Source organism: Zonotrichia leucophrys, chromosome 1A (assembly GCF_028769735.1).
Source record: "Zonotrichia leucophrys gambelii isolate GWCS_2022_RI chromosome 1A, RI_Zleu_2.0, whole genome shotgun sequence".
Lineage (NCBI taxonomy): Eukaryota > Metazoa > Chordata > Aves > Passeriformes > Passerellidae > Zonotrichia > Zonotrichia leucophrys.
Window position 1 is genome coordinate 48,201,638 of NC_088170.1, and position 18,824 is coordinate 48,220,461.

Sequence of the window (18,824 nt, forward strand, 5' to 3'; positions counted from 1 at the left end):
GCCTGAAAGCAGACCCTGAAGCTGGAAGAAGCTCATGACCATTAAATATCTCAATACCATGTGCAAGACTTTGCAGCAATTGTGTTCAAGTTAGCACTGCAGGTCAAGAGGCAAGAGCCATCTCTCAAGTGTGACAAGCCTGTATTCCCTCCATGTCAGAGAAAGTAATCTCATAAGAGTATATGGCTGCAACCTGCTGAACAACTTGTTTATCCAAGGCAGAAGGCACTTGTAACCCTTCTTAGTAACCTGAGCCTCAGACACAGATCTTGCTAGCTTCCACTGACAGCTCTGGGCATAGCTATTATTTTTGCTCCTGCCTAGACCTTGAATCTGGCAGGGAATAAAAAAAAAAAAAAAAAAAAAAAAAAGGTTAAGAAGCTGTAAATTACAATTCGTAAGAGTGAATTATACAATTTTGAAGAGCCCTTGTATAAAGCCACATCATTGATAAATGCAGCTCAAAATAAACAGGAATATGGTCTGACTGATTCCACCATGTATCATCTGATAACAGCAGGAAACATTTTAGGAGAATACATGCTGTCTTCAGTGGCTCTTTATACTGCTAATCAGCAGCTGCTCTTTCTGATGGCCAATGTACATTACTTCACACCTTCCTCCAGAAAATGGACTTTGAAAATGGCCACTACCAACTACTCTTTTTTTTGGCTTTAGCCTTTTCACTTCCAAACTCAATGAGAAGCTACACACTACAAATCAGTTTGACATCTGCATTCTCTCAAATACTTTGGTATATAGATTAAAACACATTTTCTACTTCTCATATCAACACTGCAAACATGAATAATCCCTTGTTTTGCATTCTACATCTAAAGTCAATGATTCTGAAAGAATAAAGAAAAAATGTTTCCAAAACACTACAATATAGCCTTACAGACCCATGAAAAGTTGTGTTATAGCAGAAAATAGTCTGTTATAAACATAAATGTAACAGCACTAGTATACAGCTGCTATTATGTAGTTATTAAAGTAATTTTTCTACAGAAAATTATATGATTAATGAAAACACTTTTGACACAAAATACAGAATTTGCATTTCTAAGAGAAATGAAATACCTCTAAATGTTTATTGATTTTTGCTAGGTCTGCCGCTGTTTTTTCATCCTTGGTCTGTAGATTTTTGTCAGCTCCTAGCTCAAGCAACTTCAAAATCACACTTTTATGTCCATGCTGTACTGCCCATATTAATGCCTGCAAAGAATAACTTTGTTTTACCAATTTTACATATGAAGCAAAACCCAACAGTTTCAATCAATAAAACACAGCCCAATATGGAAACAAAGACAATTAATGCAAGAGGATCTCAAAGCAGTGCTAAAGGAGAAAATTCTGAGAAATATTTCTCAGAAAACTGTACTTTGAAACAAGGTAGTGGTACACACTTTTAAAATTTCTTATCATTAAATACAACACACAAAATAAATCACTTACTGTATATCCATTTTCATCTTGAGCATTTATGTGTGATCCATGAGCAACAAGAAAAGCAACAACCCGAGGATAGCCTTTTCTAGCTGCGTACATCAGTGCAGTCATTTGTTTCCTGAAAGAAAAGGCGCCAGGTGAAATCAAGTACATCATAAGGCAAAAAAAAAAAAGTTGGCACATTTCTATTTTCATTTTAAAAAAGTATTTTTAAAATACACTACCTAAGTGATGTGTTCTACATGCAGAACAATTTCAATCCAAAGTTTGGAAACAATGTGCAGCTTCACTGAGGGCAAGATGTAAATCACAACTGAATACTTAAGAGAAAGAATATTAAAAATAACAACAATGTTCATAAATGTAAAACTCTCTCTAGTAGAATTAGTGTAAGCAAAATATCTGTATCTTTAAGACCCTGCAGGAGGGGCCTTGTGTGTGTGTGTGTGGAGATTGCTTTTATGCTGGAGTTTTTCAAAGCTCTCCAGTGAGGTTCTTTGGGTCTCTTCCCAGGGTGGTATTTGCATCGCTGCCTGCTTGATCTCTGCTCGGGTAATGGCCATTCTGTTTGGTTTTTCCCCCTTGGCTCAGAGAAGCTGCAGGAGCAATATCTGAGCTACCTTGAGGGTGAATTCTGCAGCTGCCTCTCTGAAAATCCAGGGGGCACCATGCTGGCAGAAGTGGAGCAGAGCCACCCTGCTCCAGCCCAAGCCGCTGCTGACTGCAGGGAGTTAGGAGAGGATGCAGGGAGTGGCTCCAGCCCGGCTGTTCCACCTGCTGTGCCCACTCTGTGGTGCCTCGCCATGGGGAAGATCTGTCTGCTGCTGGAACAGCTCTGTGAGGCTCCTGCCTTCCAGGGAGGGCTCTCACACCATCTTGGCACTCTGTCCTACAAGGCCTGAAACTCTCCTACCAGGCTCACTTTGGGAACAGATAGTTTCCACCATTTTGAGTCTCTCTTGTTGCAGTGGAGTATGAGGTCTAGCAGTTATTTATTTTTTTTTCCCTGTGCCTTTTGGCATTCTGTTTCTTAATAAACCACTGTTTTTTCTCTTTCACCTATTATTATTCATTTCTTATTGGTGGGAAGGGATTGTTGGAATACTTAAATGAGATTATTCATTCCAAAGTGCTCTTCTTTGAAGTGTCTCAAACCAAGACATGATCTTACACTTCTAGAGACTCTTACAAGATGAAGCCATTACGAAATATTGCTCAAAAGCTTCTGTTTGCAAAGTACCTTTCCAGATGCCTGACACATTCTTTGGTGGAATAATACTGCAGAATTAAGGAAAAAAAAAAAGGCAGTATTGGAGGAAAAAGATTATAGAGTTTCTGGTGGCTACTAAGTAATACGATTAAAGGTAAATTATTTTATTACTGTAGCTTAATTAAAATATATTGTATTTTAAAAAGCAATAGTTTTTAATGAAAAATATTATGTATTGCTTGTAATGTATAGCTCCATGTCAAAAACCTGCTTTCTAAAGATTATTCTATTGTGCTAAGATATATGCGATGGGAGGACTGTTCTTCCCAATACTGGGTTTCTTAATAAGTTCATAAGCCACTAGAGGGATCCACAAATTCATGTCTTAAAGCAACTGCCTTAAAATTTCTGCCTCCTACCAGAGAATACTGCTAGAACTAAGGCTTTGCACATCTTTCTTTGGTTTTGATCATTCACACAAGGATAATGTTTTGTCTTATGCAAACACAGTTAAAATTGTACTGAATGTAATCCAGTAATGTTACAGATTTGAAACAATCTTATGCTAGGGGAAAAAGGTCAATCACACAGATAAGCAAAATGAAAGGTAACCAGACCTTCAAGACATACAGTCAACAACATAAAGTAACTTGGTAATGAAGCAAAAAGACTTGCATCAGTCTAGAACAGAAAATAAGATTTCCTATTTCTTTCTATTTTCTATTTCTTATTTTCTAGAACTAGTCTCTAACTTAGTTCATCAACACTACAAAAGCAGTTCTGACTATATATGAGGAGACATTTCACCATGGAGCACAGCCAATCAGTGGAAGTGGCTGCTCAGAGAAATGTTTTACTCTCCAGTCTCACTGAGCAGATGGCAACCTAGCCCAATTTTACAGCAGACATAGCTTTAAAGAAGTTGGACTAGAAACCTCCTGAAATCCCTTCTGACATGAATTATCCTATGGAGATTACTATAAAAATAGAGAAAGACTATAATCTCCATCTTCAACTTAATAACTGATATCCATTTATCTCGCTATCTCTATAGAACTCTATAGAGCTGTCTATACAGAGACATGTACAGACATGTATATTTTAAAGAATGAGCAGAATTTGATGATAACCTAATAATTTGTAGCAACAAAATGCAAACTTGTTTGCTCAACATGGACACTCACTCCTATGCCTTTCTTTTCAGTGGTAGGTAGCCTTTGACTAACTTGCCATGCCACCTTTGAAGTATTTACTACTTCCATCTGACTGCAAAACCACTCCAATCACACCTGATTTCATTTTCACTTCTCTTACTCTCAACCTTTTTATTTAAAATTTTGATACTACATCACAACTCTCTTCTGCTTTTTCAAAGGAAAAAAAAACTAAACAAAAGCCCTAAGGCTACAGAATAATCTTTTCTGCAAAGAATTTGATGTAGTTACAGCTGTATAGTACTGCAGGCATGATGCCAGAAATCAACACAAAAACTCAATGACACTAAAGCCACTAAAAGAACTGCTCAATTCGCAGGTAAAACTCAATAAATACAACATTTAAAAGGTCCATCAACATGATTGTGCAGTTAGTACTGCAAGCATTCCATTTTAATGCTTGAGTTTTAATTTCAAAGGGTAGAAACTGTTTCAGGATAGAAATACATGCGTTGCTGCACAGATTTGCACCTCTAGGTGCTAGAGGGTGCCGTGAGCCACCCCATGAAAGCAGCATCCATTTAAATGTACGGCCACAGGAGGGAGACAAGAGCACTGGGGAAAACAAACCTTGTTTTCCTCACCCTGCAACAAACCTCCACAACCACAACAGCAAGCTTTAACAGGGCAAATCCACTGTTTCCTGCTTAAGTTGAAGAGAAACTAAACATATTGGTACATCTTGGTGTAATCTAAAAATGTTCATAGAGAGTGTAGCGATAAGTATCTAGACAGACCTTAAGAATCCTTTCATAATTTTGAGGAAGTGCTGTGTTTCAGCAGTCTGGCTTGCAGGTGACCTTCTTGTCCAAACACCCATTACATCCTTTTGTATGGTACAATTTGCCACATGACATTTTTCCATATTGAATATGATACTCAAGTCATAGTCAGTAAATAAATAAAATCTTAAAGGCATATAAGCAATTTATTAATTAAGCACTACGTTTGCCTCCAGTTTTGCAGCACCTATAAAAAGCAGGGTCTTGTGAAATGAAGAGAGATTTTTGTTTATCTTCAGAGTCACAGAAAATTCTGAGTTGGAAGGGACCCACAAGGATTACAGAGTCCAACTCCTGGCCCAGATATGACAACCCCAAGAATTACACCACCTGGTTGAGAGCATTGTCCAAATGCTTCTTGAGCTCTGTCAAACTTGGTGCTATAACCATTTTCCTAGGACCCTGTTCCCATGCCCAACTACCCTCTGGCAAAAGAACCTTTTCCTCATATCCAATGTAAACATCCTCTAACACAGCTGCACACTCCAAGTCTCCCTGTTTTGATATTAAGACTGGAGAAAAAGACAAAACATTAAGCTTTTTAGTTTTTAGGGTTTTTTTAGTTTTTAGGGCCATCTCAAACTTTGTATGTGACATGTACCCATAGATACAACTAGAAGTTCCTAAAGGCTCATTTTACCTTGTGGAAAAAATGGGGCAAAATTTACATCATAAGAAAACAAGCTGAACAGACCTACTATCCTGAAGCTGTCTATCGTGGATAATCAAGAGCCATAACAGAACTGGTAATAAAGTTTTGCCACCTAGATGGCAAGAATCTGACTCAAAAATGTATTGAATAGCTGTCACTAAACTGGATCTGTGGTGCAGAATTCACTGCTCTTGACAAATAAACATGCTTGTGTTTGGGATCACAATCTCAAGCATGACAAACTTCACCTTCTTGGAAAATTTAGTAAGAGGAAGGAGAGGAGATGTCTCCTATTTACACACAGGTTTCTTTCCACTGGGGAGACATCTATAAAAATTCAGTATTTCAAGTTAGTAATCTTGAGTTTTAACTAAAGCCTCGTAACTAGATACATCTTAATTAACTAGACCAGTGTATCAATAATATTAGAAAAATACAGCAGGTAGAAAACAATTTAACCCAGAGTTTAGTCTCAAATCTTTTCTTATTGAGATCCCCAAGCAAAGAAATGATGCTGCAAGACACTATTTTAGTCTATTGATCTGTAAACTGAACAATTCTTCAGATAAACAGGAAGCATCTTCAGAAGCTTTTGGAGTCAGTTTCCCCACTCCACTGCTACACATTAAGCCTGGAACTGAGAAATTAAGTGGCAACAGTGTGTTCACAGTAACAGAAGATAATCTATTTGCCCATTTTCTGGCTTAGTGGGATTTAGTGATGAAGTGAGAAATCCTATATAATAAGTAATATTGGAAGAACATATTCTAGTGTAACTTTAGGAAAGCACTGCAGATTAAAAAGCACTACTTAAAGATTTCCAAGCCTTACAAAGGAATAAAGTATATAATTTACATTCTGGAGCAAGAGGAAGGTGAATGACATGAGATGAGCAAAACAAATTTCTCAAGGTAGCACTCACTTAAATGAAGCATTCAGGCCATAGTACTCTACAGTGGCTATTCAGAGCAGGCTTTACAAGGCCTTCATGCCTCACCTAGCCATTACTCTACTTGTTTGACTTTCAAAACACTTCAGCTAGCACGTATGCTTTGATACACTGCATTCTCATCATCCATAGTGTTTTTACAGCCACCAGTACTCAGTTTCCAATTCTGAATTATCAAAAATATCCTAAGTTACGCTACTGAATACTTTCTGCTCAGAACCATATTCCCTTGCAAAGAAACCATCTACCTACCCATTTCTAAACTCACCTCCTTTCTTTGCACTTTAAAAATCATGTGTCTTTCCCCCTAGTCCTTCCCCACTCCACACACATTTCATAAATTAGACCCACTCCCTCCAAGTTTCTATGTATCACCTCCAGATGTCATTAAATAAAAGAGACTTCTGGTTGCCCTGATGGAGCAAAAGAGCAAGGATAAACATGAAACCCTGCTTACATGAAGGTTAAGTATTTTGCTTTGCATTCACACACACTCCAGTGGCTGGTGGACTAAAGAGAAGCTTCCCAGAATCATTGTGGTTCTTACATGCTAAGAAAGCCATGAGACTACACAACCTTAGTTCTTCCCCTGCTGTAAGCAGATCACACAGCAAGTACCTTGACAATAATCTCAACTCACTGACAGTTCTTGGTCACTCCCACAGAGCATCCTGCTTGCCCTAAGGAAACGGTGGAATGGGACTGCAGTGCCACCGAGAGGGGCTGTTTGATCCCTTATCATCACACAAGGCAGTTTATTGTGTTTCATTCTCATTTCTGAGCACAGAGCAAGAAGTCCATGCGAAACAGCAGCTGTTGTCTGAGCAGACCCAATGATGGAGTGGCATGCACATATGTCAAATACTGGAAAAGCACAAAGGCAGCTCAAAGGTTTGAGACTACAAGGTCTGGATTTTTCAAGTCTCTGCTTTTATTTAGCACAAATATTGATTTTTTGACATTTCTGATTGTCACTTAATTTATCTTTTCATTTGAGAAAGATACTACTGCAAAACTGAAAAAGCCACAACCATATCTGCTGGATGCATGAATAGGTCATGTTAGCCATAAGGTCTATGACACAAAAAGATAGTAAACAAATATTTGTATATAAAGATCAACCATACCAAACATACCCTAAGCTTATAAATAAAATTTAAAAATTAGAATTACTACCTCTTGTGTCAGCTTTCACACTCTCTTCCCCTAAAGTTTAGTAAAAGGCCTGTCCAAATGCAAACCTGCAGCTCTGCACTCTTGCTTCCATTTCCAACACCCAAGACAAAGTTAACAATGCAAAGACTTCTCCTATTTTTTTAAGCAGTATGTTTATTCTAACACCCAGGTATATGACAACAACAATATGTAATTATTTCAGAGTATGTAGCTTTCTCTTCTCTCATGAAGAATTTCTAGTCTCTCTGGTAAGAATAAAAGAATAGCATTTAAATTTGGTACCAGACATCAGTTTCCCTTCAGGAGAACTCTGTTTCCTCCCTGTCTATCAGTACTTGCTCATAGTGAGGTTCAGGGCCTTGAGTAATTGAATTCTACTAAGGAAAACCAAAGGCCTTCAATTCTATTCTTTTTAGAGAGCTACTCAGTCTATATATCCCAGATAATGTGATGAAAAAGGTGTGGTACAAAGAAATGTACCACACTGTTGAAAACTAGCTGACCTAAGCAGTATTTTTTTAGCAGAGGTTAGACAGTTTATCCTGGGGTCAGCCCAGAATTTATTTCTTTTTGACGTAAAATGAAATCTTTCATCAGACTGTAAAACTACAGAAATCTCACAATGCATTGCTTCAAACCAGTGAGACAGAAAGTTGTAATTGAAGAAGGACACTATTATTTGTTTCTACAAGGAGCTTAACCTCTTTAATCCAAATTATTCCAGATTGCAGTGGAATAAATGTATTTTATTTACGGAATTTTGTTTTCCACAGGAAGCACTCTGTGAAAAGAATACAGCCAGATATCCACAAAAAAGTTCAAAAGTAGGATATAAACTTAAAGAATGAATTGATTTGACTTCCATCCCTATGCTGAAGAAGCAATATGACTTAGGAAAGGCAGAGGACATATTTCTTGCCCTTATACTTCAGTCAAGTGACTAATTAAGATTAATTTTTATTTTGTTCAGCTGAAGAATATACTTAAAATTTGATAAAGTTGATCACAGTCTTATTTACTCAAATTAACAACTGTACTAATCTTTTCTTATACAAACAGCAGTGAAATTACAAGTATGTACACTTCATCTTAACTACCACAAGAGCGATGTCTATAAACATGTGTCTGCACAATAATAAATTCTGTACTGTATTCACAGATGTGGGGCATTCAATACCTGCAAGCGAGGTTGGGGTCAGCATTCCTCGATAAAAGCAGCTCCACAGTGTTCAAGATGTTCTCCTCTGAAGCTTGTGCAGCACATGCTGCCATCAACACCGTGTATTTATCTGTTTGGAAATTTGCAGTTAGGGAATTGCATATGTAAATGTAAATACCATGCTAATCCTGAAGCTCCTTTAAAAGTCTTTCAATTTGCTAGAGTTGCTACTGAGACTTTGATACTCTATGGTACTTGGAAAAGGCTAACAATCTTGTTTTCCTGTCTGTAAAAATCACTAGAATGATCAGGTAAGAAAAAGGCACCTGAGGAGATACTCAGAAACATGAGAGTGAATCACAGTAGTAAAGCATTTATTCCTACTGAAGTTTAAAATAGCTTGAAAGTACCCCAAAGCTACAATTAGAGCTTGACTATAGATGCTTATTTCTCAAAATACATTCCACACCAGTAGTTACTCCCTTTTCCTCCTCTCCAGTAAATGGAAGTAACACCTGCAATGGATAGAAAAAGGTACACAAAATGTATTATGAACACACAGTGACACCAATTTTGGTGAGAACAGAGGCCCATACAAAAGCCATTGAAGCAAATGGGCTTCATGACAGGTCTTAAGGAGGAAGAATTAAATTTATTAACTTCCTATGGTCCAGTTGTGGCAGGAAAAGTATTACAAGTATTGGCTTAGATGTGGATTTTAAGAGCATCTACACAGTCCATAGGAATAGCAGCACACTTACTTGTCCAGCTCTGACATCAGCTGGGTGTTACATACCCCCTTGGCTCACAAATCCAAACCGTACAACTGCAGTTTGCCCACAGAACACAGGAGACCTCCTTTCCCACGATTACCATGGTTTCCATCTGGGATACACAGCACCTTAGCTGGTGCTATGTGTTAGCTGGCCCCAGTGTCACTTACAACACTGCCATTGAGTAACTGCCCATTTTATTTATTGCACAAACTTGTTCACAAGTTCCAACATGCCTTCACCCATTAAAAAAGTATATTAGCTGCACCTATATTAGCTGCATACCCCATCAAGTGTTACATCATATTTTCTAATTTTCTTCTAGAAATTTTAAGACTGTGTATAATTAACATCTTCATTCTTCAATGAGGTCAGATTTCATTATATTTAGACATGAAAAGTTTGTTATGTACATTACCCCCAGTGTTCTTACCACCTCTTGTCCTCCACTTCTACAACTTAGTTCTACATTTAAATTAACTAGTTTTTTTAACATACTATATTTTAATTTTCAATTGCCTCATGTAGAAATTACTTTATATGCTGACAATTTTTTACTTAAAATGTTTAACCTGATTATCAACTACAACATGAATGGAAAGATGGCAGGACTTTAAATAAAGCACTGCTAGTCTGAGAATGGTATTTGGGAGGGACCTGCAGTTGTATTTGCATTCATTATCTCAGGCAGTGATAAAGTGGAAAATTAATTTCCGTCAGCCTACCTATAGCTCATACATGTGAGCAAGAGATGAAAGGGAAGAAACACCTTGGAATTCTTAGAATTCTCTTTTACAGAGAATAACTGTTAAAGACTGCAAAAATATAAGTTTATGTTCAGACTAGATGAAAACTCCAGTAATTCTGGAGTAATTTCTGGTGAAATTATTCCTCAAGGATGCGAGATTTTGAACCCATCACACAGTGAATGATATATTAGTTCTTGTGGACTACCAAAAAGGGTAAAATTAAGTAACTAGCTAGAGAGAGTGACTGAAGAGTGACTCAAGGTGATTAACAGTATAGCTGTTTATCAGGATTACAGGTGTTAAAGGGTTATTGCATAGGATCACTTGTATGATTGCCTGCTGAAGTAAAAAATAGCAGGAGGGCTGGTGATACTCAGTACCCCTTAGGACAGCACAGCTCTACTGAACATCCATGACCTGACCCAAATCAATGACTGACAAGATTGCTCCTGGCTCTACTTTGCTGCCCATATGCCCTAGCTAGAGTTTTCCTACACAGTCTAACAGGGAAACAAACCAAGAAATATGATCCTAGCAAGGTGCCACTTTGGGCAAAGACAGTTGATCACACACATGAAAAAATGCCATGCATTTGGTTACCTGGTCAGCCTGAACTATTGCCCATAGCAGTTTCTGCCCCATGTATAGCTTTCTATAGCCATAAAAAAGTAACAGGTATGAGCTGTAGACAGACACAGAAGTTCTGAAAATGGCTACAAGGACAGTGATTAGAAGAAGGCATGATTGCTTTTGGTGCAGGCAATCTAATCTCATATTCTGATCAACTGCTAAGAGGTTAGAGAAAATTTTCAGAACCAGATTTGTACCATCTGCATTTCACTCTACTACTACTGCGACTACTGTCAAGTTACTGGAAAATATGATTACTGCTCTTACATACTTGGCAGTACTGTGGGATAAATATTCCAGTACAATGGAAGAGATTGAAAATAACCACAATTTAAGTCAAAAAGGAGTTATTAATATGCCAATAAAAGTGACAGAGGAACTGATATTACTTAAAAGCTACACCGAACTCTTGCAGATAAAGGTGATTTAGCAACACAATGAAGAACAGTTTTCTTAATAGAAAAATTGCACTCTAGTTTTAGAAAGGCCCACATTAGTTTTCCATGAACTGGAAAGCTATTCATGTTGTTTGAGATGCTATCTGGTTTCTGCACATACACAGTTCATAACAGGATCAAACACAGTAAGTTTTACCTGTACAACTTTATACTACAATTTTTGAGCAGGTACTTCCAAACACTTTTTAAAAAAGTACTTGGGATTTGGGAGGTGTGGGAGAAAGTGGAATTGAGAGAGAAAGAACAAGAAAACACAGCAAGTGATTCCAGATCAATTCCAAGAACACAATTTTAACTTCAAAACTACTGCTTTTCCTTCAAAATTGTGAAAGGTTGAGTGGGTCTCAGTTCTGCTGTGAGCTTTAGATTTTTTTTCCCTGCACATATAAACAAGAGAATAAGGATAAGGACAACGTCTGGTACTGAGCATTACCAGCCAGTATTCTTCATTCCCATCTTACCTATTTCAAAACATGCATTAGCACCTCTGTCCAGAAGAAGACGCACCACTGCAAAGTTAGCCACGCTGGCTGCACACATCAGGGGAGTCCATCCAAACTGAAAGCTGGTTTCTATGCTGATACCTGTCAAAATTGAAGAAATTACAATCATCAAACTGCATCACTACAAACATGATTTTTATAAAACTTATTCTCAATATCTATCACTATAAAGGTTACACCACGTTTGCATTTAGTACAAGGGAGAGAAATCTCTTATGGCATTTTCTTTTTTATAATACATCTTTACTTACCTAGTTCTCAATCCAAGGAGTTAAGTACCACAGAAAGACTACACTAAAAACCTCAAACATTTAGCTGCAAAAGTAATTTCATATAAACACACAGAATCTGTTTTCTCTACCTCTACTTTCTTCAATCAAAATGAAAAAATCTGACTCTTGCCAAGGCAGAAAGACTGCTGTGGAAGCAAACTGCTTGTCAGGGAATTAGGATCACAATATCTAGGCTTTCCTGCTTCACAACTCCTTTTATACTCTGTCCTAAAAGACACTTAGCTAGCAGATTTATGTTCAGTATGAACAAAATATTATCTCAATAAAAAGAGAAAATAGGAGACTATGCAAGGTTCAAACACAATCACCAGAATTATTTGTTACTCTCTGTATCAGCCAGAATGGCTAAAATGGCCAGAAGCATGCCTGTCAGCCTGCCCAAATGCACTGAGAACCAAGCACCACACTGACAGACTCATCTGACAACTTTCTATTAAATACCTGCATGCATTTTTCAATCTTTCAACAAATATTACCTCCTTTAAAAAAGCTTCCATCAGTTGGTCCTATATTACTCCTACAGTGGCCATGGATAATCAAAAATACATCTCTGGGAAAAAACACTCCAAAAAAACCCCTCAAATCTATCCTAAGAAATTTGTGACAGTTAAGCCACATGCATACTTTTTCATGCAAAATGTGTATTTTCCCTGTCATGGTACTATATCAAAAATGAGTTCAGTGTAGCAACATAAAGTCATTAAAGCTGAGGGACTAACAGGTCACTGCTCTTGGATTGATTCCTTAATTTCTTAAGATCACTGGAATTGCAGAATCAATAAAGAGGTAGCAATCCAATGAAAGCCATGTGTTGAAGCACTGTAACACCTGCAAGTCACAGAATTTACAATCAAATCTCCTTAGCAGCCTACACATACTAGCTGCATACTAGCACACTGGCCTATGTGCATTGTACAAAACTTTTCATTGAAGCCCACAGAAGTTCTACAAGGGGAGCCAGCAAATGTTCCTTAGCAGTCAGAGCAGTACTTCCTTGTAAGTCACTTCAAAAATTCAGCAAGTCTGATATTCAACAGCCTACTGAAGTAATACTAGTAAGAAAAAAATACCCAAAAACTGTCACCCTGTCAGTCTTTAGGTCTCTTTTCCTTGTGAGAAGAAAAGCAGTCCCATCTAGAGCTTGTTACTTTAATACACATCAGAACAACATTAACTACTGACTTGGCAGTTATACATAGGCTTATTAAAACACTTGAGAAAGCATTTTCCTCTATGCTTTTCATCCATAGACAGCAGCCAGTATCTGCTATGATGCTGGTGCTTTTTCCAACTTCTAGAAGTAGAACAATCTATTTGGCAGTATGTTGTTTGTCCTGCATAGTCTCCTACCATCTTAGTAGTGACTGTCTTGAAGTACCACTCAGGGGTACTGATGATCCCAATGCAAACAAGCTGTAATCCCAGAGGAAGACAAAGAAAGGACAGCTGAAACAGGAACAGTCATGTGGCTCCTTGGCTGTGTGGTTATAGGAGCTGACTGAACCAGAAATGTCTCACCTTGATGACTACTCAAATAGGCTATTAATCTCATTGCATGAGCTGTTATTGAAGTAAGCAGTGTTAGTTCAGCATTTAAAATGATCCTTGAGATTTTCTCAAGAGAACAGTGAAGCCCAGAAAAAACTTTTTAGTGAAAAATCAGGCCAGATCCAACAGCCAGGAAGAAGAGAGGCTGCTGCACTCCAGAACTGCAGGTCCAACCCATATCATTGCTGAGTGTGTGCTCCCAGCAGAGGCACACACACACTCCTGGTCACAGGGATCAACACAGACAAACAGAACACTCTTACAAACACAGCAGCAGCGGGATCAGCGTGTCACCCATCCCCTCCAGCTGCTGGCAGCACACACACACGGCATTATTTGGACTCCCCCACCTGCCATTATCCGTGCTCCTCTGTAGGTATGAGCAGAGGAGCTTTTCAGTTACATGGCCCTACAAATTACAGCTAGGAGACAAACCAGATGCAACATTCTTCTTTACAATTTGAGTTACAGAAAAATAGCTTCCTGTTTAAGCAGTAAGGAGGATAAACACATTCTGGCCACAGACAAACTCTATAGCAGAAATCAAGTAAAGAATATGAATAATAGTGAAGCAAAAGAACAGCAAAGTAAGAAAATTTTTTTGGTGATTATTACTGTTTCTCCCATAACCCTTTCAGATACTTTCTTGACTGTGGCTAATAATAGCTATAGTAGAAAGGCTGTTTTTAAAGAGAAAGATGTAATTCTGCTAAATAATTCCATTCAGTTAAAGAACAGCTCTCAGTGTTGAAATCCATTCACACTCAGACATCATTGACCTGAGGGGAAGTTCTAAAATGCTTCTCTAAGACTTTTCTCTAGTAGAAGTATTAAGTCTGTCTGCACTTAGGTCTGCTCCCATGTGACCTTAAAGCTGAGTCCTCTTAGAGCTGCTGATGTGTCCCTTTGCTGGGCCAGCTATGGTGGTCACCTGACTCAGGGTTCAGAGTCCTAAACTAGCTGAAAAATTATTCTCACACACTGGGCACCCTCCCATTCCTGTTGTTTACTACTACTTATAATTCCCTGAACTGGCTCACAAAATATCAGATGAGCTCCAGCACCCATTCAAAGATTTAAGCGGAACAAACTGCTGAAGGAAAACGGAGGATTTGACTGTAGTTGTATCTTTAATCAGCCTAAATTGTCATGAATTGCAACTTCTAATTCCATTTTAGGAAATGGAACACATGGTGTTAAGCATTTTACTTCTGAAGCAAACCAAAATGTCCAAATCATCTTTGAAGGTGCTACTTGCTTGCATTACTTTTTGCAACACCTACTTCAGAAACTTTTTCCTAAGTTGCCATTTAACAGAAGTGCTAAGGAAAAACATTGTGCTTGTCCATCCCCTAAAGAAGCTCTGTAAAACTGCTGCAGCATCAAAAATGCTAAGGCAACATCTAACCAAGCCAGAAAACAACACAGTCTCACTCTACCTGAAGGAATAGCTCCAACTCTTGCTAGGAAATCCACTTCCAACAAAATCCTTGAGTTTGGCTGACTGCAGGCAGTGAGCCTCCTACAAGCTCCTCTATACTAAAGGCATTGCTGGTGGCAAAGGTTTAATCTGAGCACAGATCCCCAGACTGGCAATGTCACCTTTCTCAGGAAGACCTCCACAATAGGCACTGTGTTGCACTGCAGAACAGCACTGGATGGGTCAGAATGTACTGCTGGGCCCATTTTGAGGAAATTACATATTCCTTTATAATACTGCCTTGTTGTTTCAGGAGACAGGAAACAGGACTGCATGAATCCTAGGCCTGAACCTGTGCTCTTACAGAAACCTGTTATCATCTTCCAACAGCACAGAACTGTCCACTGTGTAGCAGGCATCAGCACAGAAAGTGAACTACTGCTGTTTGACTGCAATACAACAATTTAAAATGGATGGTGGAGCAAAACAAATAAGCAATCTGAGGCACTAGAACTTTACTCATAAATAAGAATATATTTTCTAAAAGCAAGACAGATGTATTTCATGCTTGTCCTGCACTTCATGTGTTTCAGTCCGTGCAGTAGTTTTGCTTAATTTAAAAAAAAACATTCCCCCATTGTGGTGAGAAATAGTTGGCTTCTAAACGGGCAAATAATGTCATTGTTTCAAAATTCAGAAAAGACCATTGCTAACCAAGAAACTACTTTCTTCCCTAAGACAAATTTTCCTCAGAGAACAAACTCTTGGTTACTATATTCTCCTTGCTTGCTGAAGCAGAACTTCCTGACAATTATCACTAGGCAGGTCAACTCAGCTATGCAGTTTCTGATTGCCCTGGATGCTTGAATAAGTGATCCAATCTTCCTAACACTGATTAACAAACACATTAAAGACAAATGCTGAGTAACAGAACACGGAAAAAGGCTTCCAGTGTTAAAACAGACTACTTTTTAGTGACAAATGCCACAAAAAAGCCTGTTAGACCTTTCAGAATCACAGAATCTTTGTTCAGCTGATGTTGCCAGGACAGCAGTTATACATAGGGCACATACCAGACACTTACCAGTCCTTTGAAGGAGAGAAAAATAAAGAGGAAAAGGAATTTCCAAACTGGGGAAACATGAAAATAAAAAAGCTTAGCCTCCCCTTCTTACCCCATGCTGTACAACTTTCAACACCAATGACCACCCACTGAATTTTCCCCTCAATTTAAACCACCTCTAATTCAGAGCTTCTAATTGCTATTTGCATGTTAAAGATGCATCTGAAAACAAAGAAACATGTTATTTCATAGTTCAAACATAGTTTTCTTAATTTTCAGGTCTCCTGATTGACAAAAGAAACATAAATTAAAAGGAATGTGCTGGAATACCTAATCTGAGCCACTGAAAAAGTAATTTAATCTTTCAAAATAATGTGTTGAGTGCATGTAGGAACATGTGAATGTTTCCAGTAAAGGATATAAAGTCTTTTTTTAAATGAGAATTGAAATTTTTGCTGAGTTCAAGAAAAAATATTCAACTTTGTAAGTGACTTTTCCTCACCCGAATTTAAAAGTTCTTCAATCAGTGACGCATCACCACGAAACAGAGCCTTCTTTAACGCCTCATTCTTGTCTGCCTGCAACATTTCATCCAACTGCTAGGCAAACAAAGAAAAATTAAGTCAAAATCTGCAGACTGTTTCAAGGCAAAAACAATACAGCTTGGCTTCAGCATAAAAGTACTAATGATCTCTGACAGGACATAGCACAGAAGAAGAGGGGAAAAAAGCATAATGTAACTTTTGTTCTTTCATCTCCATAGATCTGGGTCTACTATAAAGCCTAAGTTTTAAAATCAATTTTGCCAAGAGGTCCCATTCTCTGAAAATGGAAATACCTTCTTTCTCAACAGACCTGCTATCATGCTGCTCTCAATTTTACTTACCACAATCTGATTTAAATTAAGATTCTTTTTCATCTTATGACACTAGAAAAAAATTGCAATGCATTTATATACCTTTTGTTTGGTACATTTCACATATTGTGAAGTACAACATTAAAAAATACAACTAACAGATATGAAAGTTTGAGTTTGAGTCAGGGGACCTCAGTGAATAACTGGCTGGCCTAACAGCCAAGTCTACTGCTGTGAAGGGCTACAGTTCCTCTGTCATCCTAATTCTGTGGTGACAGAGGCATTTGTAGTGCTGCATCATAAACATTCTAGCTGAAAAAAGCACTGACCAAAAGACCAGTTTATGCATCAGACAGTTACCTAATTTAAGTTGTTTGGAAAAGCATCATAGATTTGTTTTCTATTAAAGCTGCAGATGCAGCTGAAGATATATAGCTGCTGGAGCTATATCACGTATACAAAACATTTACATACACGGGTAAGCAGAGGACTGATTATTCACTAGTTTCTTTAGTAACAGAAGTGGGTATGAAATGAAGTTGTCTTTTATCATAAGTTTTTAACTCCCAATTTATAACTTAAAAATATTCAAATTTCACAGCACATTGTAGCCCATCTTTCCAATAACTTTTGTAAAAACTAACAAGTGTCTAGAGAATCATAGGTGAGAAACAGTCAACAGAACAATTAAGCCCTTTTTTTATTTCACTCAGGCAACAATTTTCAAACAACACACATCTCTGGATAGGAACATCTATCTAAAGGTTAAGGCCTCTTAAACACTGGCTGTAACCTTTAGCCTAAGACCTCAAGAATTCAGTTACACTTCCATTTTTCAATTCTGGTCATGAGACAAACCCACGCTTAAAAACTCTCACAGATGATGATGGTTTCTCTCCTCTACCTCACACTGATGATAGATCACACCTGTTACATGCAATAAAACTACTGAAATCTTCAAGTTAGCCAGAAACAGTCTCCAGAGATTTAAGATATAAAACAGCTTGATAGGCCCTCGGCCATTTTCAAATTTACTCTCATGCTGAAATATGATTAGGACTAGGGTCTGCTACTTAGAAAGAGCTTTCAAATAAACATTAAGGGTTTTGGTAATAAGACAAACCACTACAGTCCAGGTTTCATTAGTGGATTGAGGGTACACTGGTAGGAAACAGCCTGAGAGGAAGCACCAGCCTCACCCTCCCGGGCACCCACGGCGCCCCGCTCCCCTCACGGTTCCAAGCCGAGGCCGCCCCCCACCCCGAGCCAGCCCGGTCACGGCTCCCCAGGCGCAGGGAGGCTCAGCCCCACCTGCGGTTCCTGCCGCACGACGCCAATGTCCCAGTCGCCGTCATCGCTGTCGCTGTCCTCGTCGCCGCCCGCCACGACGCGGACCGAGCACATCACGGCGGCCATGCCGGCCCTTCCCGCGCCTCGCCGCGCCTCAGCGCAGCCGGGGCACGAGGCCGAGGCGGCCGCGCTCCCGCGCTCCGCCCCCGCCCCGCCCCGCGGGCCTGAGGGCAGCGCGGCGGGCGGAGCCGGGCCTGGGGACGGGCGGGAACCGTGCCCGGGGCGGGAAGGGCAGCGCCGCTCCGCGCTTGTGCACGGCCCCGGGTACAAGAAATCAGTGACAGTGGTGCTGGTAGCGCGTGAGGTTGTGACACGGCGCACACGCGGCTCCGCTGCTTTGTGGGTGCTGGCAGACGCAGCGGAGCCGCGTGTGAAGTTGTGTCTTTAGATCAGTGGCTGATCTGTATATGTGGATTCAAGGTAAAAGATACGGCTTGCCCCTCTTTAATTGCTGGTGCCATTGACACGCTCCTTCCAGCCGCCTCACCTTGCAGCAGGCTGTGAGGTCACCTGTGTGTGTGTCACGCAGTGTCACAGAGCCCGAGCCTGCGGGGGGACACTCGCGTGGGAACGCTGAGCAGCAGCTGCGA

The 18,824-nt window shown here is 39.2% G+C and overlaps 1 protein-coding gene across 4 annotated transcripts in view; it reads right to left on the reverse strand.

Annotated features, from left to right (window-relative positions):
- Positions 1 to 18,368, reverse strand: part of ASZ1 (ankyrin repeat, SAM and basic leucine zipper domain containing 1) — a 36,144-nt gene extending 17,776 nt beyond the window's left edge. The window contains exons 1-6 of one of the 4 annotated variants that reach the window (XM_064732542.1): positions 18,196 to 18,368; positions 16,531 to 16,627; positions 11,663 to 11,785; positions 8,610 to 8,721; positions 1,456 to 1,567; positions 1,081 to 1,215 (exon numbers count right to left, since the gene is read on the reverse strand). In XM_064732542.1, the coding sequence (XP_064588612.1) occupies positions 1,081 to 1,215; positions 1,456 to 1,567; positions 8,610 to 8,721; positions 11,663 to 11,785; positions 16,531 to 16,627; positions 18,196 to 18,300 (684 nt within the window). In that variant the 5' untranslated portion in view covers positions 18,301 to 18,368. Of the gene's footprint in view, positions 1 to 1,080; positions 1,216 to 1,455; positions 1,568 to 8,609; positions 8,722 to 11,662; positions 11,786 to 16,530; positions 16,628 to 17,244; positions 17,266 to 18,195 lie in introns of those variants that run through there. The other 3 variants (XM_064732551.1, XM_064732560.1, XM_064732567.1) reach the window with 3 other exon arrangements.
- Between the last annotated feature and the right edge of the window lie 456 nt (positions 18,369 to 18,824).